The sequence below is a fragment of the Parasteatoda tepidariorum genome, chromosome 10 (assembly GCF_982258835.1).
Source record: "Parasteatoda tepidariorum strain Cologne lab strain chromosome 10, Ptep-v5.0, whole genome shotgun sequence".
Lineage (NCBI taxonomy): Eukaryota > Metazoa > Arthropoda > Arachnida > Araneae > Theridiidae > Parasteatoda > Parasteatoda tepidariorum.
The window spans coordinates 10,023,059-10,044,763 of NC_141764.1; the positions used below are offsets into that span (position 1 = coordinate 10,023,059).

The 21,705-nt window shown below is 27.6% G+C and overlaps 1 protein-coding gene across 5 annotated transcripts in view; it reads right to left on the reverse strand.

The window, feature by feature from the left end:
* Nucleotides 1-21,705, reverse strand: part of LOC107444126 (nonsense-mediated mRNA decay factor SMG8) — a 62,904-nt gene that overhangs the window by 11,544 nt on the left and 29,655 nt on the right. For 4 of the 5 annotated variants that reach the window (XM_087153322.1, XM_087153319.1, XM_087153318.1 and 1 more), the window contains 5 exons: nucleotides 20,963-21,176; nucleotides 17,859-17,987; nucleotides 15,997-16,143; nucleotides 14,029-14,175; nucleotides 7,427-7,548 (listed from right to left, as the gene is read on the reverse strand). In XM_087153322.1, the coding sequence (XP_087009448.1) occupies nucleotides 7,427-7,548; nucleotides 14,029-14,175; nucleotides 15,997-16,143; nucleotides 17,859-17,987; nucleotides 20,963-21,176 (759 nt within the window). The remainder of the gene's footprint in view (nucleotides 1-7,426; nucleotides 7,549-14,028; nucleotides 14,176-15,996; nucleotides 16,144-17,858; nucleotides 17,988-20,962; nucleotides 21,177-21,705) is intronic. The other variant, XM_087153321.1, reaches the window with a different exon arrangement.

The window sequence follows — 21,705 nt, forward strand, 5'->3', positions numbered from 1 at the left end:
ATAAAATGTATCTCCACAACTTTTTTTCGAGAAGGTATTTAAAACATTATTCTAAATAAGAAAAATGAAGGAAAAAAATGTTACTGCTGTAAAGAGTTACCACCAATGAACTTAGGGTGAAGTAGCTTTGAAGATACGTAACTTATCATTTTTAATGTATAAATTTTTTTTGTTGGAGGGGGGATAAAATAGAAAATCTGAAATAAAAGTATTAAATTTATTGTTAGTTATGAGTAATTTTATAATTATTACTTTGATCATTATTATTAATTCTATCAATGAAAGGAATTTTATTATTGATATTATTATTAATCATATTGTTATTATTTGAAATTAAATTTTAAAATCAAACTAATAGAAAATTTGTTTGAAAGTCGTATATTTTCTTATTTAATTTCTTTTGTACTAGAACAAATAGTTCGGCTGCGTTCAATATATTGCCCTATTTTTGCCTTAAGAAAATTAGTATCGTTTTACTTACATTGATATCTCCAAACACACTTTTGGCGTAAAGTTCCCGCATGACAACATAGTGCAACATTATAAATTAGTTTTCTATGTGCTTTATTATGCATTGTGCTTTTGGATCAGGCTATTGCATCTTTCAACGCTCATACGGTCCATATTATACTTAAAAAGGGGTGTCAATGTTCTAATAAAAAGAGTAAACAACTTTTTTACTTAGTATTCACTTTGAAATTAAAATTGTCATATTTCGTCACTATGTATAACTATTTGAAATTATAAGGCGTAGTTGTTGATAAAACTTATAACGATGCATAATTTTAGTCCTTTTTAAGGTTTGTATGAATCCTGAATTATCTTAAACTCTTCCACTGATATTCTGATCTCAGAGCAAGCATCGCCTACAACTATTTAGCTACACATTTATGCCTACTGCTTTCGTTTTGATCAAAACAAAACCAAATATCTGCTGCAAGTCACTATCCAAAGTGCAATATTATGAATTATTTCGACATATAAAGACATAATAGCTTTTAACCGCTAATAAAACGCATTCATTGTACTAAGAATCTGAATGTCAACTTAACTTATCGACATTAATACCAGTAAAATATACTTGAGACAAGATTTGACATCGCAGATAGCATACGAAACACAATGGGCTGGATAGATTTTATTGTTGCTCAGCGTGTGCATTCTACAGAAAAGACAAATACTATCTTTATTTTTTTTTATTTCTGGAAAACATTTAACATAACGTAACGTCACAAAACGTAAGTATCCCGTTTTACCTTACCTCAGTTTGAAGTTCCATGACATTTATTTATTTAAAGTGATATTTCCTTTTTATTTAATGAATTATGGTTGAGAAATAAAGTTCTAATTTAAATTTTTAAAATCAATCATTTTAATAATCCCAACATAAATTCCATTGACGAAATTGACATTTATGTAAGCGTTTTTAAATTTTGATGCTTGATAATCTTTTCATTTTTATTTATTAATTGTTAATAGTTAATGATATCCTAATGATATTTATTTAAAATTTACAAATATGTATTAAATTTGTTTCTAGCAAGAGAGGAACAAGATTTTTTATCAAACAAGTTGAAAACAAAATTAAAATTTTTTTTCTTTCTGAAAATTATAATCGAACTAAAAACTTGTTTACTCAATGAAGTTTGATAGAAATTATGAGAAAGCTCTGTTTTGCAGTATCGTACAGTTAACTTAATTTTACGTTTTGCAATATTTTCTTTTATCACGAGCATATGGTTATTTTAAGAAACTTTTGATTTTTAATTTCTTATAGATTTTTTTTTGGCATTATTGCGAGAAGTAATAAAAATTGTATTTGCTATAAAATATATAAATTTAAAGTATTTTGAGTCAATACGAATCGTAAAACTATTTCAGAGTTTGGGAGGTTTTATTATTAGCGACTCGAGTGAGCTCTCTAAAGAAATTCATCCAGAGGTCAATCCAAAGGTTGACCTCTCGGACAACCCTTGCTTCACACAAACGCTTTCTCCTATTCTTTTGTAAATAAGAGTAAAGATGTTTGGCTATTTCAGAAAGTGAATACTGGAGAGAAGGTGTAAAATAGCCCATTGTCGGCGAGAAGACCAAGCTATTAGCAGCAAGATGATTATGCACCTGTTGAAAAAATACTTTTGTGTAAGAGCAGCTGTTTTTGTGCAATACATTGCAGCTAATCGAGAACCTAAAGGTAGTGGCTTTCAAAAGAGAAAAGCATGAAGATTTAGCTTTCTAGTTTCTTTTGTTTATGAATATGCTTTCTTCGCGTCGCTTGCTCACAAAAGACACTTTTTAAAGAAGTAGTGACGAGTCAGATTAGTTCAAGTCTTTTATTACTCTTGTCTTTAATTAAACCGCACAAATTAAAGACGTTCTTAAAAATATCGTGTCTATTATTAATTAATGATTCAAATACATTTGAAACGAAGTATTGCATTTCATCGGATTGGGGGACAAAATTGTTTTTTTGTTATAGTACTCTCATCACTAGTAACCCAATACAAAACCTTTGTACTTTTGAAAACTTTTACTTGGAGAAAAAATGGTAATTCAGATTTGAAAAAAGCAGTTACTTTTTTTTGAGAAAACATTATCTCAAATTTTTCCCACCCAAAAGTTTTCATTGGCCATTTTTTTAATTTCTCGGAAATTATCTTCAAAAACTTTTTAAACTTTTATAAATAATCTTTAATAGTGCTTTATTTACTTTTAAAATATTTTTTAATTACTTCGAATATTTTTTACAAGAACATTTTTGATAAATTTTTTTTATTATATTTTAAGAATATTTTTATATTATATTTAAAATATTTTTTTATTATATCACTAAAGGTTTTTGTTCCTTACAAGGCTCTAAAACACATTGCTCTCCCCCATTCTTCAATTATTTTTCTTTCATGCGATGTTTCTATATAAATTTCCTTCAAATGTATATATGCTCTTAAAATCTTCTGTTTTTCTGTTGTTTTGTAAAATAATTCTGTTTTTATAATCACACGCGTTTTATTTATTACGTTATCTTTACATAGAAAAAGAAATTGCAAAAGAAAGTAAGCCAACATGAACAAGGTATATTTATTTGATTTAGATTTTAATTTTGTTCGATTCCAAAATATCAATAAAGAATTATCTCGCACAGAATATAAATATTTGCAGAATAATACAATTAGCGAATAAAACAAAGATAGTATTTTTTCGACACACAGAGAACTATTGGGAGTAGAGAAATTATTATAATTGTTTTCTAATCACGCAAGTTTTAATTTTACTAAAGACAAAAATAGTATATTTGAAACTTATACCCATCTCTTTCCTATTTATGGTGTTAAAATTTTTCTATTCAAATTTTTATTTTGAGGAACAAAATTTACTTTGCATTGTTAAATTGTTATAAATATAAAATTTGCTTGAGGAAATAATTTTATTTTTTAAATGAATAAATAAAAAGTAATTTTTTGTGTTCTATGTAGGGCAGAAATATGCGGTAAATCAGTATGGTAAACAAATTTTTGATATGAAGATTTATATATGCATAGTATGCGTTATATAATAATAATGATCATATGTATAAAGAATATTTCATTGATGTTGTAACAAAAATATTTTGAAAATTAAAATAGAATAATAAAATATTAAAAAGGAATTGTACTTATGTGTTATTATTTGAACTTGCAGTAACTTATGTTTATTTAATTTTGAACTATTTTCCAATTGAGTTGGTAAAATAACAATTGGTCAATAATTATAAGAAAAAACAAAAGGAGATAATTTAGTCTTTAATCAGAGAAACTAAAAGATAAAACAGAAAACGAAAATTTATTAGAAATTTCAAGTAAGGGGTAAGCGGATAGTGAGTCAATTCAAAATATTGTAATGATTTGATAAAATTGTCGTCAAACACTAACATGACCTATGCAATTATTAATGCAATTAAATATTTTATTTCGCCGTATAATAAGTCATGAAAATCCTTATCGTTTTAAATACTGACTTTTTAATTTCTATGAGTAGTCAATTAACACAATAGTAGCGCAAAATGATGCTCATGACAGGCAATATATGAAATCAAACGATTCCAAATCCATTATTTTTTGTGTACAATGTAAAAAATATATTCATTTCGCATTTTTTTTTTGTCTCAATAAATGTTCTTAAGCATTCTATATAATCTCGCAATTATTGGACATCAGTCCTAAAAAAATTAAAACTTATTTTAAATTGAATTTTAAACTCTTCCTCACACAATTAAGCCAAACTAATTTTATAAACCCATGCAATCAATTCCCGTGTTTCTCTGTAAGATTGGCTTAACTTTTAATGTTTGAATAAATTAAACTATATGCATAAATAAAAATGCATATTGAAACACCAGTTTAGGAATTACATAGAAGGAAGATCACATTTGGCCTTTTCATTGAGACCCTTTACTAAAATAAAACACAACGAACCAGCAGGAAGGAAAAAAAAAAAAAGAAGAAAGAAAACCTGTTGTATACGCTTTCACGGTAGTCTAAATTTTGTATGTAGTTACGATTTCGAGAAAGTAAAGTAGCGATAACTTGCCAAAGAAAAAACCCGGATTTGAATGGAGGGGGTGACCCTCAGGCCAATCGAAACCCTCACTATAATGATTCAATCCTCCCAGATTTCTGAGGAGTTTTAACCGTTTTACTGACCACCAGGGGCAAAGGTTTCCTCCACTCTTCCTCCCCATAGACAGTTCACTTCCTTTTTCAGGTGCCAACGGCCTTAAATATTCATTACTATCAGAAATTAAATTATCAAGTACATTTGAACTAACAACCAACAAATTTATTATCATAGCTGCCCAGAGAGTTAGGAAAAAATCCAGTATATTTTACAAAATATTAATTTTATGATAATTGTTGCATAATTTACAAAATATTTTACACATAGGGAATTTCAGAGACTTTTAGTCATCAAAAAAGAAAAACTGCAATATTTTGCAGTTATGATTGGTATTAAATATACTTGAAATGCCATGCATTATGCTTACTCGTGATTTTAAATAGTAATGGGCATTTAATTCATCAAAGAAAGTTAAAAGATTTTTTATTTAATTTAAAAAGAGAGTTGTGAATAAAAATAAACTAAACATTTTAGAACAAAAAAGTTGTACATTTATTTCAATAAATGAAACTCGCTTCATGATGTACTAGTAATACTTATTTCTATAATCAAGAAAGCAATAATCTGTGCAAAATTTTTATTTCAACAGGGACTTTTTAAAATGTACGAAAACCAGGAGAATTTTATTTAAACTAGTAGAACATGGGAAAATGTCAAAATTCAATAGAGTTCATATTTGTCATGTATCAATAGCTATGTACAGTAGTGAACCGATTATCCGTAACAATCGGGACCATCACAATTCCGGATAACGGATTTTTCCGGTTTTCTGAATCGCTACAAAATGCCGTTTTTTTTTAATGTTTATAAAACGAAACTAAAAAATTATTTTGAAATAGTCTTAGAAATAATAAAAAATGATAAATAATAATACACTTAAGTTTAAATAAGGAAAGAAATTATGAAATAAAAATTATATACAGGCTTATATATGTTATTAATGTTATTATTAACATTAATAACATATATAAGCTATTTGTGCTTATGTGAGATTTGTCTACAAACGGCTTTTGATCCGTCCTTTAAATCAGTTCTTTCGTCAACTCGATATGTTGTACGCTCTAAATAACAAAATGGGATCAAAATCTTGCAGGAAAAAAAAACTTTTTTAATGGAAGAAAATTTATTTCCGGCTCCGAATTTCATTCCGGTTATCTGGTCTTCTGATTTCTGGATAAGAGGTTCTGCACTCTATAATTATTTGTTTGCTCTAGAGATCATTAAGTTAATGTGGTTCATGGGTGGAGAATTGTGTTCTATAGAATTGAGTCAGATAAATATTCTACTATAATAAAGAACTTTACGCTGAAACTTTATAGGAAATTCAAGATGTAATAGGTCAAACCAAATATTTCTCTTCCCATAAACCACATAAGATGTAATGGATATGAGAAAAGAAACAGTTTGCAAATCAGAAAAAGCAATAATGTGATAATAAAAATGTATTGAATCTTGTTATTGAATAAAGATTTTACTTACATGAACCGCCTCCCTGATTATCCCGAGTTTACTCGGATATATTGCAAATATTTAACATCTGGAGAAAACTCGGGCTTAGCAGAATTTGTCAGTACGTTTTGTTTTATCACGTTTTTACTCTGTCGGAAGCAAAAAACATATTCTGCTGTGATTGGAAGCTGGTCAAGTTTAATTTGGGAGTTTTGCTGTTGGATGGCACACGTGTTTTGTGCAATTGTATATACAGTGAAACCTGCCAAGTTGACCACCCTTGTAAGGTGGACACCTGCATAAGTTGACCTCAATTATCAAGAACGGAATTTTTCCTATATTATATAAAGAAGCAAAACCTTTGTAACTTGACCACCTGTCTATCTTGTATGTTGACCACTGAAATAAGTCAATTTCGTCTAGGAGTATTATGAAATTCTATTCTAAAACCCTCATAAGTTGACCAAGAAAAAAAAAATTCAGAAAATTTTCTGGCATTTTGCAATGTATGTTAAAATTTAACTTGTTTGGTGAAATAGTGCAAAAAGCTAATTTAAACCCTTTTGTGAATTGACCATCTGGGGAAACTGTAGGGGGTCAGCTTTTGACCATTTCTTCCATTCAAAACATTTGGCTGATGTAAAGTCTAAACAACAGAGCCAAACAACAATGAGGGATTATTTTTGTAACAAATAGGTTTGTAAGTGTAGTAATAACAGAATAAATTTTAAAGTGTTCAAATAATTTTGTTTTGTTAAAGTTTTCAAATTACACATCTTCTTGTTCTGATATTTTAAGAAATTATTTTTATCAAACACTTCACATGCATAACTAACGAAATAATTTTTTTTAAAAAGTTAGTTAAATATTAGAATATAGGAAACGAAAAAGTAAACAATGACCCACTCCCTCTATAAGTTGCCCACTTGTCTAAGTTGACCACTAAAACAATGCACCACTAGTGGTCAACTTAAGCAAGTTTTATTGTACGATGATTGCTGAATTTATACAGCAATAAGAGTATAAAAAAAAATTGCATATTCCTTCACTGACGTTTGAAACGTATCACTTTGTGTTGTCCCTTGTTTTAAGAACTATCATACAAAGACTCATATTTCACTCAGTTTCTTTTGCCCAACTCGTGATAGTAAATTGATTTTAAATTAAATGCTTCTTACACATGAAAAAAAAATTCAAATTTCAACCTGAAACTTGTACATTATGTTTTGTTTCAATTCCTTAAATTTATTAATAAAAAGAATATGTTGAATTTTGGCATTTTTTTCTCAAAATGATTGGTAAGGGAATTGATTAATGTACTTACTTTAACGTGACCAGTGCTTGTGATTCTGAGCACCCTATCTGGAGCAGAGCACATAAAACGATGACCCCTGTAACATTCGTATTCTACACCAATGAATATCTTCACGTTAAACTGGGGACCATCTGCAAAATATCACCATTATGAAAATAGTATAACAAAGCAGGAAGATTTAACAAGCTTTTTGATAAATATACTGCTTCACTCTCATAAAAACAGCATACATTATGTTAAAAAGCATTCTGATGGAGCTAGAATAAATATAATTGCAGTTCTATCGACATTAAGTATATGTGACGGTCAATCTATATGAAATAGAAATGCATTAAATGTAAATGTTGTTCAATCTACATTGAATATAAATGGTGTTTAATCTATATTAAATACAAATTTAGTTCAGTCTGTAGTTGTATATGTTGTATAAGTAGTTGTATATCTGATAAATTCTGTTGAAAAGCATTTTGATGGAGTTAGGATAAGTATAAATGTTGTTCAATCTACATGAAATAAAAATATAGTTTAATCATCAGCATCAGTTATCTATCAGCATTAAATGTAAATGTTGTTCAATCTACATTGAATATAAATGGTGTTTAATCTATATTAAATATAAATTTAGTTCAGTCTGTAGTTGCATATGTTGTATAAGTAGTTGTATATCTGATAAAATCTGTTGAAAAGCAATTTGATGGAGCTAGGATAAGTATAAATGTTGCTCTATCTACATGAAATAAAAATATAGTTTAATCAGTATTAAATATTAATGTTGTTCAATCTGCATTATATATAAATGATGTTCAATCTACATTAAATATAAATGTAGTGAATTCTACATTTATATGATTGTGTTAAAGCCATCAAAAGTATACATTCATAATTTTTTTTTTTACATCCCTTTAAAACTTTCAATTTAGCAGAGAACATTGGCTTATCTTTTATCTGAAAATACAAACATATCAATTAATTGATATTAAAAATATTTAAACTAAGTATGCAAGATTTAAAAAATCTTAAATCTTGCTAATAAAAATTACAATAAACACTATCGTAAAATCGGTAAAAACACTTGAAGCTTTTTAAAATAAGATATTGAATCCTTTTTGTATTTAGTTTGATAAAACCACAATAGCAGTATTTTCCTATTTTTCCAGTAAAATTACATTTTTACTTTCGAAATTAGAAATGCCAGAAAATAGGAAAAAATTTCCTGGATTTATAAATAAGTTTCATTCTATAATTAGGGTCATCTCGTTTTTAGGTATTTCAATGATTTAATTTTATTTTTAACTCCACAATCTGTCTCGTAAAATTACTGAATGACTTTTTAATAACAATTAATTTCAATTTCTAGTATTCATAATACATGAAAAGGAATATATTTTTTAGTTATAATATTTTTTATGCAAATTGAAGAAATTTAATAATTTCTCAGTCAGATACTATGACATAAAAATTAAGCCTTAATTTGTTAACAGCCATACTTAGTTGAGATCATGAGCTGGAATATTTTTTTTTCAGTTACGACAAATTGCTTTTTCAAAATGCTGATCAATTGAATACAGGACGAAAATATTGAACAAATTTGATGAAATAGCTTGTCATTTAAAAGAAGAAGAAAAAAGGTTTTAAAAATGGTTTTGCTTAATTTCTTCCGTTGAGATACATTGTTCCGGTCTCATAAGGTTTTGAGGGTTTGAAAAGAAAAGTTTTTTTTTGTTGTTAAAACCATTTAAAACAAAAACAAAATGTGAAATAATATTTTAAGTCCTTAATTGAAACTAACTAAACAATCCAAAAGTATCTTGGAGTATTTCATTTAACTATTACTTAATCATATTACTTTTATTCGATAAACTTTTCTAAATAGAATATTATCGAAAAGAATATTACTTTTCAATAAGCAATTCAAAAATATAATTTTTTGTTCTTTAAATTTGCTAACATAATAATAAATAAAAGAACTGAATATTGAAGAGATATTTTGCCCCTGCTTGTGTGTATTATAAAAATATCATATTTCAGAATTATTTAATTACTGTCATTTGTTTACTGTATGCCTATATATCATATTATTAGGTTTATCTATATATCATATAAATCTTTCTTGTTTTTTTTTCTTACTTGCTTGAAACAATACAAATTTTAACGTAAAATTAAGGCAACATTTAACTTTTTATATTAAGTAATTAAAATTCCATATAAAATAGGGTAATTCCACTAATACTGATGTTATATTTGTAGACTTGAAATGCATATAACTTAATTAAAAATCCTAAAATCCTTCAACTTCCGCGAATGTTTTCAAAAAATAAAAACTGTTTGTTATGGACATAACAGATACAAATATCAAATGTTTTTCACATACATTCAAGAGATAATGACATTTTTGAAGACATTCAAGTTCTAAACATTGATACTCTTAATAATTAAGAAAAAAACACAAATAAATTAGCTACTGGGTTAACATTTGGTGCTACTGACATAACACTGTCTGATTTTACATCATAAATTAGCTTTTACAAAATGGAAACCAATAAAAGATTACAAAAAGTATGACTAATAATTAAGAATAAATAGTTAATGATTTTATGAACATATTTGATAAGTAAGAGAGAATTTTATTAATAAAATTTTGAGTAAAACCAATACTTTTTGTGCACTTTTTTTTCTAAAATATATGATTATATAAAGATTTATTAAGCAAGAAGTTAGTTTTTTTTAACCATGTTTGCGATTTAAGTAAGAAATAAATAATGCTCACATTCTGATTGTTACGTAAGAAATTTACAATGCAGCAGTGAACTTTGTTATAGAGAAAAATTAGAAAAGTTTTTCTTTTGATCTGTGATAGGCTAGTACTTTTTTTAATTTGATTTTTCCTTTCATTTCAAAAATGTTGTGCCACACCATCAGAAAAATATCTACACACTGAAGATCAAGAAGTTTTTTCAATTCCCTAAATAAATAGTTATGAGGCAAATAATCTGAGATCATTGCCTATGAGTATATATTTTTGATACATATGTATGCAACTGCTCTTTACACGATAATTTAGTCATTTGTTTAGTGTGCAAATTGTACTTCATTTTGTTGTTGCATAATAATGAAGTTCTCATTAAAATACACCTGATTTTTGCATTCTCGAAAGTATAAAGATGTTGCTCTGTTTTTAAGTAACAATGTTCAAGAAATAGAAATTTTGATAAGATTTAAAAAACTTTAATGTTTTAGTGAATGATAAATTACATTTAGAACAGTTTAAAGCAGGTTTTTGTAAGAAAAAAACCCAGTCCACATGGGTTTTTTTGAGAAAAAAACCTAATTTTGTCAGAGGATGAGTGGGTTTCATGAAAAGACCTGACCGAAGATAAGTTAGTTTTTTCAAGAATATTATATATTCATACTAAATATAAATATTAGATAGACAGAATAAGGATTGATTGATTATTCTCAAAGGAAGAAATAGTTAGGAGATTAACTATTTCAGTCATTTTTATGCCCTGTAAATGATTGCATAATGATACAATAACTAAAATGATTCATGAATAATAAGTTATGTGATTAGTTATGAATTAAATAAACACATAATTTGCTTTTAAGTTAAAGAATGGTATTTTTAGAAGCATTTATGAAATGAAAAGCACATATTGTTTTGTTGAACACGGTACAAAAAATTATGAATTTTTATTTTTACTATACATTTTGCTTTTAAAATGAAAGAAAAAAAGATAATAAATTTAAACAGTTGTTTCTTAAGTATTCAAAGTACTTGATTTAAGATTTTAATGAACACAAAGGAATTATTTAAATTTAATTGGTAATTATGTATGAATATCCTTTCTTCGCTGCATATCTCTACAATATGCATTCACATTTAATAAATAATTAGATGTTTACTATTTAACTTAATCTTTCTTTTGCAATAAACAAAATGTTTAACAAATAAAATATTACCAAAAATAAGATTCATAGATACGAAATAAAATGCATTTTTACTCAAATGCAAAATATAAATGTAATATGAATTATCATAACAATTCAATAAAACTAAAAGTTTAAAATAACGGAAACATTCTCTTCAAAATATTTAAACATAACAGAAACTATTTCTGCTTTTCAGTCCTTAAGCAATTTCACAGTTTGAACTGAACTAATCTAAAATGAGAAATACAATATGGATGAAAAATTAAAAGAAATGTTTTGGCTTTCAAATGATATTCTAAATTGTTTTAATTATTTATTATTTGTTAAATTTTTTAAGATGTATAACTTTTTGTCTTGATACTCTTGATTCTTCAAGACATGAATACAAATGAAGATTTTAAAATAATAGATTTGAAGAATCAAAAGATTTGGATTTTTGATACATCTTTTTATTTTAAGTAATGATGCTAGTAAAAAATGCAAAATTAAATTGTCCAAATTTAGGTTAGAGACCATCTACCAACTATGTACATGGTTCATGGCCTTACCTTTAGGATTTTTTTTTCTAACTTTTTGAGAATTCCATCATTTTATGAGAAAAAAAAACTTAAATAACAATTTCGCTTTCTCATTTTTTATTTGTTTATTTATTTTGTGAATTTAGCAGCTTATGAGCTAATTTATAATTTTCAGTAAAAGCAGTAACAAATCATTAGGGTGGAGTTTAATAGTTTCACTAATGTCGATTTTTCTTTTTAATATGATTTTAAAAAAGAACAATTCCAATCAACAGTACAATAATCATATTGTATAATTTTTAATTATGGAGTAGATGCCTTATCCACAAAATTGTTCTTGAACACAAACGCTGAGTTGCATATTCACTTAATTTATATTTTGAAATTATTTAAACCCCACTTTAAAATTATTTAATTAAAGAAATTTTCAACTAAATTATAAATTTTAATTAAATATTGGCATTAGAAGAGGTTAACTAATGGTAACTTGTCTTGTACTTTTTTTTATACAACAGTACCATTTGAATCTTCTAAAATATTGATGTCAAACTATTATGAGTTGTTCATTGCTCCATTAATAAAATTTTATTGAAACTGTGAAAACTTTCTGTTCTAAACAAAACTGAAATTAAAAACAGTATATTTTATTGTATCTGTAATACAACAAACTAAAAAGTTAACAACAACAAACAGTTAAAAAACATTAAACTAACTGCAAAATTTAATTAAATATATAATAAAGATACATTTTATTGTGTCTGAAATAATATATGTCTCTTTTTAGTTTGTTGTTTATCCTTTTTAAAAGTAGTCTGATATGTGTATATATTGTACAAAAATGTATGCATTGTAGAAAATGTTTATATTGTATGTTGCACCATTATTGACCATTTTACTACAGAAGATAATAGTTTTTCAACGGGACACAGAAACTATGAACATTTTAAAAACTTGAAAGTTAAAGAAAAAAATAAACATTAAGATTATATAAGCATTTTAAAAACAATTTATCAAGTTAGATATTTTTGGAAGATCTCGGCATTTTAATTAAGGATATTACAGTGAGGTGTGTAAAAGATATTTCTTAAATGGAATTTACTGCATTGCCAAAAAGTAAAATAACTGATGCGTTAAAAAAGATTCATTCATTTAAATTAGCTGATTCTTTTAACACATGAAATTAAGGTACTTTATTTATTTTTACTTAATATAATTGATAAGCATATTCTTAAGAATGTGATTTCGTTTAAAGTCCAAAGGTTTCATCCAGAGAAATAATTAAAGGGCAGCGATGTTTGTAAATTATTATTTGATAATAAAAAAAAAATAATAAATAAAAAATTTAAATGTGGATAAAAGTAGTATGAAACTTTTAAAACAATTCACTGTTTAATGAACATGTTTCAATTACATCCATTTAGTTTTAAATTCATTTAAATTCAAGCATTTTTAAAACTTTATAAATACGTAGTTTGTGTTTATAAAAAAATAAAATTTTATTGAAATTCATGAGGTTGTTGAACTTGAATAAAATTTTGATTTTAAAGAGTGATTATAGAGTTGTAATTAAATAATAATCTTGAGTTTTAAACTTATATAAATTCAAGTATTTTAAAATTTTAAGAATATGTCGTTTGTGTACATAAAAAATTAAATTTTATTGCAATTCATGAGATTGTTGAGCTTTAATAAAAATTATTTTGATTATATTCAGAAATTAGATATTGTTGTAATTAAATAATAATTTTAACTATTTTAGTTAGGAAAAATAAAATATTTTAGCTCCATATTTGTTTTTGAATAAAATTAAGTATTATTAATACATTTTTATCTAGATTAGATTAAAAAATGAAAAAAAATCTGATTTAAATTTTTTTAAAAAAACTTATTTTAATTTTTAATTGATTTATCTTTTTTTAAAAATCATTAATTTCACCAACCCTAGTCACAACAGTTATATTTTTTTCTAAATAATAACAATAATTGAAGGTTTTTAAGAAATTTTAAATTTCGATTTGTTGATAGATGTTCATAGTAGTAAACAGAGCTGAATATTGATGAAATAAAATAGATGAATAATAAGAAAGAACATAATTCTATAAGCAGCATTTTTATGTTATCTACAATCTCTAAAAAATAAATGCATTTAAAAAAAGAATTCACCCCTAACAGTCTTTTTGGATTTCAGACCATACGATCTCTTCCCTTCCCACAATGCAGGCCAGCGTTCTTTTTGTTCCAATTTTACAGTCACATCCCAAGGAAGTAAGTAATTTGTTCCAGGTATGAATCCAGGCTGATCTTGCAAACCTGTTACAGATTTAATATCAACAAGCAGATTAGAATATTTATTAAAACAACATTTTACAATATAAAAATCTAATAGTCATTATACTATTTAAGAAAAGAAAAATTTAATCTTAATATGTAAATAAATCATTTACTTATAGAATTAGTAAGCTTTTATATAAAATTCAGCCAACATTTAGCATGACTCAATTAGTGTGACTCTTTCATTATAATGACCACTACATGCAGTCCTGTTTACTGGTCCCTAGACGCAATTTTATTTCAACGCCCTTAAGCCAATTCTCTTTCTCCTTTAATTCTAATTTAAAATTTAAAGTGTAGAATAATAAAGTTCAAAGAAACCTAGAGTAAGCCATGAATTTCAAATACTGAAAAGAAAATTTTAAAATATACAAATGAAAATAAATTATGAGATAATAACTTAGGATTACGTAACTGAGAAATTCTCTTCTAATAATTTGTTTCCATTTTAATATTTCGAAGTATTTTTTTCAGCAACTAAAACTTCATAACTTACACTAGGTTTGCCTGAACTTACATTTAAATTAGTAATGAAGGAAATTTTGCAATGAAAATTTTCTACCACACTTCCTCTTAAGAACGTCTGAACTGAACCCTACTTTCAAACAAGGCGATAAAAATTTTGTTTGATTTTTGATTAATTTCAAGAACAACACTCCAAAAATAGGTGCTAAGATAATTAGGAGCTTTCAAAACTAAAATTTTTTCATTTGTCAATCAATAATTAAAATCTTGAGAAAACTATTCAAACTACTCAGGTGTTAACAATAAAACTGAAAATGTAAGCAAACGTAAGAATTTTGTGAGAAGCATCTGTAGATCATTTGATGCCGCCTGTTGAGGAAATATTATTTATTTCTTCATTGTGGTTAAATTCCTTTCTATACCATTCATAAGATTCACTTCATCTTTCCTTTTTAAGAGTTTTACAGATTTTTTACAAGAAACTGCAACTGTAAATTTTCTTTACAAACAACTCAGAAACTGATAAATAAATAGGTTAACTGAACAGCATAAGTTTAAGTACAGAATCAAAATAGTCATATTAAATATATAAATGAATAAACTTTAAGGGTGCGCCTAGATTCTTTCATTATTGAACCAATACAATGCAATGTATATGTTGACAATGCAAACAATACTGACAATAGAAAACAAATTTTTCCACGCATGGTTTTAAACTACTGTTTTACTCTTTTTTTACAGGGTTGCCATTCAAATCTGAAAAATAATTCCCTGCACATATTATACACAATATATTGATAGGAAACACACAATTGATGTACTTTTGAGAAACCTATATAAGTCTAGCTATACTAGTTTTAATTGATGGAAAAGCTTTAAGAAATAACATACTTAAAACGGATAATGCTATAGTAAATGAAATAGTTTAGTATAGCTGAAATATCATCCTTAAATATCCCAAAGATTGCGCCTTGAATATCCCAAAGACGAAAATAAGAAAGAAAATTCCCTGTATTTCTCCAGTTTGCTGGAAAAAACTCAGAATTCCCTGCATTATCCCGGTTATTTTAGGTGCTTTTTAATTTCCCTGTTCTACTGGTGGAGTGGCAACCCTGTTTTAAATCGGAAGGAAAAAGTTATCTTTCCTAAGATAATAAAAAGGAGCGTAAATGTGCATGAATAATATAGAAGTCAAGATAAAACAGATACGGATCTAATAAAAATTAAAAGTAATGGTTGTATTTTAGGAGCTGAATATTTCTTCTCTTTTGTTGCCCTGAAATGATTAAATGAAGACAAACTTCATAACTATACAGAGACAGTAAGAACTCTCACCAATGTTATGGGAGTAGAGACTAGAGGGTCCCACACACACTAGGGACCAAGAGGAAAACATTGGAAGTAATCCTGGTCTACTTTCTGAATGCAACATACCAGGCAGATATTCTGTAGTAGAAGGCTGTCTTGTAAGATTTCCTTTATCTGAAGTTTAAAAAAAAAGTCATTCATAGAGAACTACACAAAACAAATTTTAGTTTCTACTATCTTAAAATATTGTATATTATTAATATCATATTAGTATGAGAGTGGGAAAATAAAAAAAAAATCTGAAAGTATCTATCAAGTCAAATCAAGAAAAAATGAATGAAAAAGGGTCTGAAACTATTTTTCACTGAAAGAAAAAAATTTAATTAACTACATACTTATTATTTTCTGCTATATGTGTACATTGACAACACAATGAACTTAAGATTAGTTAAAAAAATTAAAAACTGTTCAGATTTACATACATAAATCACGATTTAAGAAAATACATACATAATCAGGTTTAAAGAAAATAAAATAATAAAGTAAATCAACAAAACAATGTAGAAATATTAGGAAAAATAGACACTTAACATAGCTTTTTCTTTTATTATTTTAGTTCGAAATATCTCCAAAAATTGGAAGAATCTCATGCATGATTAATAAAATTAGAAAAAAATGGTTTTTAAACATAAATGTATTTTGATTTGATTAGAGAGGAAACGTCTTTATTTTCATTTTTATTTTATTTTCAACAAAGAATAAGCACTCGAAGAATATTTTTAATCACTTTCCAATTCGCGCAGTAATAAATATAGTTTTTTCCTGTCGTTTAAAGTTCTTAATTTATAAACATAAAATCAATGAAATTCAAAAAAAAAAAAAAAAAAAAAACATTTCACAGACTTTACATAATCATGATAAAATAACTAGCTTCCGATAAATATTGCAGAGAAAATTGGGAAAATCATGAATTTTTTTGTAATTTTGTATTCAATATGATACGACAAAGAAAATTTTTTTTAAAAAAAAGATAGAAAAATAAGAACTTTTTACAAACCCCAAATAAAAAAAGCATCTTTAAGAGCTTTTAAAAAATGTAAATCAAAAGTAAGCACTTTTTAAAAACGCTATGCACCCTGTACTCATTTCATAAATGAATAAGTACAATAAGTGCCAGATAAATACCAAAATAATTAACTTTGTCATAAATTTCATTCATTTTCGCAAAAGTTCAAAACTCACATACCATAGAACCTTAATCACCCAAATACCATAATAAATAAAGGATTATTGTTTCGAAATTTTTTATCATCCCTGACACAGATATGTACTAATTTTTTTATCTCCTAATTTATTTGGCAGACAATATAAGCAGTTTTGAATGGATCAAAAGCAAATAAAATTAAATGAAATAAGAAGTTTGTATCTTATTTCAGAGTTTTGCTTATCTGTTTATTTTGATATTACACTAAATAAGAAATATATAAAAGATTCAATTCCAACTTTAGTCAACAAAGAAAAATTTTATTTTAGTTACTTTCTATTAAATAATATTTTATTAAGAATTTTTTCTTCCATATAAAACTAAAACTAATTAATTAAATTTATGAATTAATATTTTAAAAAACTGTATTAACATCCAGTGTCATTCACTAAAAGTTTTAAAAAATGTATTTGTACTTGAACAGGTGAATAAAAAGTATTTTATTAACGATTGAAAATTTGAACAAGATATAGGGAGAGTGGGAATAAATAGTAGGAATTGAAAAATGCATTTAAAAATAAATTTTTATCCAATCAAAGAGGAAAACTATAGAAAAAAAATTCATATTTGCCACCATTGGGCGTCTACTTTAACTCATAAAGTGTACAACAAAGAAAACAGCAACCTTTGCTAATGCTGCTTTCTTCCTGGATGCTGATGACGATTTCATCCCTTTCTTCTTGACTCTGAGAAGACTTATCTTCTGTGGTCAGTTGTTCCATCTCATTGGTCAAAGAATTTTCCTCAGAGTTTCCTGTTTCAAAAGACAAAAATGTGATCACCTAAATTATGCTTCACAATTATGCTAAAATTATGCAAACACTTGGTTGTAGCAAGCTTTTTTAGTAGTCCCATCTGAACTCTTATATAACTGATTTATTTTATCTATTTATGGTAAGCAGAACTTTCATTGAACAGCCAACCCAATTTTTTGGGTTTTTGACTACTAATGTTCAACTCCATCACCTTGTAATTTTGATCCTAGTCCAGAAGACAAGGGAACTGCTGGACCAAGTATTGGGGAGAAATTTGCCTTCTTGGAAGACTTTTATATGGAACTAACCCACATTTGCGTTACATGGAGAGGAGAAAATCATGAAAACCTGCCACAGCTAGCCTGACGGCAAGGGAACTCCAAATCAAGATCTGTCTACCAATGATGATATTTTACATCAGCACTGTGGTCTCTGCAAGCCGGATGCGGAATTTGTAACGATCAGCCATCGCTGGGATTCGAACCTCGTTCACTTCATTCAGAGACAAACGCTCTATCCCCTGACCCATCATGACTCTAACAGTAAGAATTATAGTATGTTTATAGTGGCTTATTATTTCATTTCTTCAGTTTTTATTTCAATTTATTATTTCTCCAACTTTAAATTTTATAGCAGCTTACTTATTTTTAATTATCAGGACATTTTTGTTTAAATAGTTTGAGTGGAAACAAATTTTAATTTAACAATCTATTATTGATTTAATAAATTTAATTCAGAATGATTTTGTCAACCACTATACAGTGTAACGTCCCATATCCAGACGTCCCTTTTCCGGAAGGGTCGATTTCCCGGACACTTTTTAACAATCAAAATAAACAAACATTTCTTCATCTTCCCCTCTAATTAAAAAAAAAAAACGAAGTCTTGACAGGTTTTTCCCCTTTTCAGCTTCTAGAGATCTATGCATTGAACCCATAAATCAACAGAAAAGAGAACAGAAGATCTACTAAAACCATGACGCTCCTCCTCTGGAATGCAGAAAAGGGGGGAGGGGGAGATTTGTTTTCAAAAGAGCACAACTGAGTCCCCTCCCTCCCCCTTCTTTCCTATGCAGAGAAATTCTTTCCTAAAAGAGGCGTTTCCTGGAACCTTTTTATTTGAGTGTCAGGGGAAGAAGAAATACTGTGAAAAAGGGTAAACACAGCAAATGTTAAAGTGGAGGGGGAATCCCCTTTAGTAACACAAGAAAAAATAAAGAGAACCCAATCAGCATGCCACGCCTTTATGCTTTCTTGATAGCCAATGATGGGAGAGAAAATAAGAATTTGTCACTACCCCGCCCTCAACTTGAATGACAAGTAAGGAGGGAATGTATTTTTCTTCTCCACATACCCACCTTAATGAATGACGGGAATTCCCCCTTCTTGCTTGAATCGTTCTAGTTCAAAATGGCGGAGAGAGCAATTAATATTTTCATAACTGTGAATTTTTTTCGTTTTCTATATTTATATTTAAAATAGCAATAATTATTTTTTTCTAATATTTTGTTTATGATTGATTAGATATCATTCTAATACTAAAACATTATTGCCTGAAAAATAATGTTTATTTATTTTCTGCTTCTTAGATTCAGATCATTTTAAGCTTTGTTTACCTTGGAGGTCAATTATATGGAAAAATCAAATATACGGACTTCGGGAAGTCCCGCCGATTCCGGATACGTGACTTTCCACTGTATAATACAAATATATATATATATATATAGGCAAGGGCGCTAGCAGAATAATATAAAAGGGGGTGCAACCCTCTAACAAACTACTTCCCCCCCCCCCAATTTTTTTTTTTTTTTTTTTAAGTGTTGTGTTATTGCATCTTGTTTTGTTATTACATATACTTTCATCTGTTAATTTTTTTCAAGATACATTTCTTCATTGTTAACTAGATATTTAAAAAAAAGTATGAATTTCTTGTATTTGCAAATTTTGGACACGAGAAACTGTACTGATGGCGCTGACGTAGCTACTGACTTTGAAACACACATTACTACTAACAGTAGTTTCGCATACTAACGTGTTTGTGCGAGCTTAACATTGATATTTATTGTGTTGATGAAGTTTTACAGTTGTGAGATGTCAGTTTGTGTTATACACCTTTTTTAAACTAAATAACTAATAGAAAATATAATATTATTTATATTTTATTAAATGAAATTTTAAAATGTAGCTCTGATATCTGCCAAGTTTGAGCATGCTCAGTGTACATAAGAAAAGAATCAAAGATGACTCAGAATTCATTGAAAAAGTTATAAACAGATTTGGACAGCAAACAAGACGATCACAGTTCTTGTTTGATTAAACAATTTTTTAATTATTATGTATCATTTATTTGATTATTTGCTTTTGAATAAAAATATTTTTAATAAAATCTTTTTATAACAAAATTGTTTTTCTGCATCGCTCTAATTGTTTGAAAAAAAAAGAAGCTAGGGGGGTGCAAGCGCACCCTCTTGCACCCCGCTGCCGGCGCCCTTGTATATAGGCATTTTAACTTTGACTTCAGCTCAGAAAGTTTGTTTTCTGTTTTTTCTTTTTACTCATTTTCATTTGCAAACATCTTAGTAAATGAATAGTTTCATTGTTCCTTCCTTGGTGGCCTTTCTCCTATGGATGGTCACCACATTATTCAGTGCAAAGGTCTTCATGGAACTTTGATTACTGAGAGCTATTAATTGGCAAGAAGCCTAATGAGGTAATGATTTTCTGTATATCTGATTTTAAATTTGCTTTATTTCATTTTTATACTATTAACTCTCAGTCATTGGAGAAAAAAAAAGTTCTTGAAATGAAAAACAAAAAGTGTAACACAAATACAAAAGCAGAAAACATAGGATGATTAAAAAAAAAAAAGATACTTACAAATTTTTTTTAAAGATTATTTTAAAATGAAAGATAATGAAAAAATTCACCATAACATAAAATATACAATGTGATGGGCAATTGCAATACAGTCATACCTTCAGAGAGTTCAGATTTAGCAACAGGTATGTTGGAGTTTGTGACTTCCCTTGACTTCTCAGATGGAGCATCATTATCAGGGGGTGGAGAGGAGGAGGAAGATGGAGCCGGACGAGCCACATCTGAACTGGCTTGAAAAATTGGAAACTCTACCCTGTCTAAATCACGACAACACTGATTTCTCTGTAGAACGTAGAAGTCGTAATTTGCTGCCTAAAATGACAATTAATAAATGAAGAATTTGAACGTCAAACACATTACTATCAGACTTATATTTTATAACCGTCGGTGAACAGCCGACCCATTTTTTGGGGGTTTATGACTACTAATGTTAAACTCCATAGCCTTGTAATTTTGAACCCAATCCAACAAACTCCTGGATGAAGTATTGGGAGAAATTTGTCTTCATGGTGGGCTTTTTGATGGAATTAACGCGCACTTGCATTAGACGGAAAGGAAAACACAAGCAACACCCCTTTGCTGTCCCAAAACATGGTACACATGATTTTCGGGGCTGACATTGTCTACTTAAACTTCACTTTCTAGGATGAAGTTGAATCCTGCTGTTCCATTCATTGATGCTTTGATTCAGGTGTACTGTAGGTCACCCAGGTTTCACCGCCTGTAATGATTAGGCTAAAAAAATCATTACCTTATACGTGGTAAAGCCCAAGGAAGGTTGACACCTCTCCCATACATTTGGTTTTGTTCACCTTTAGCAACATTTTCGGAACCCAGCGTG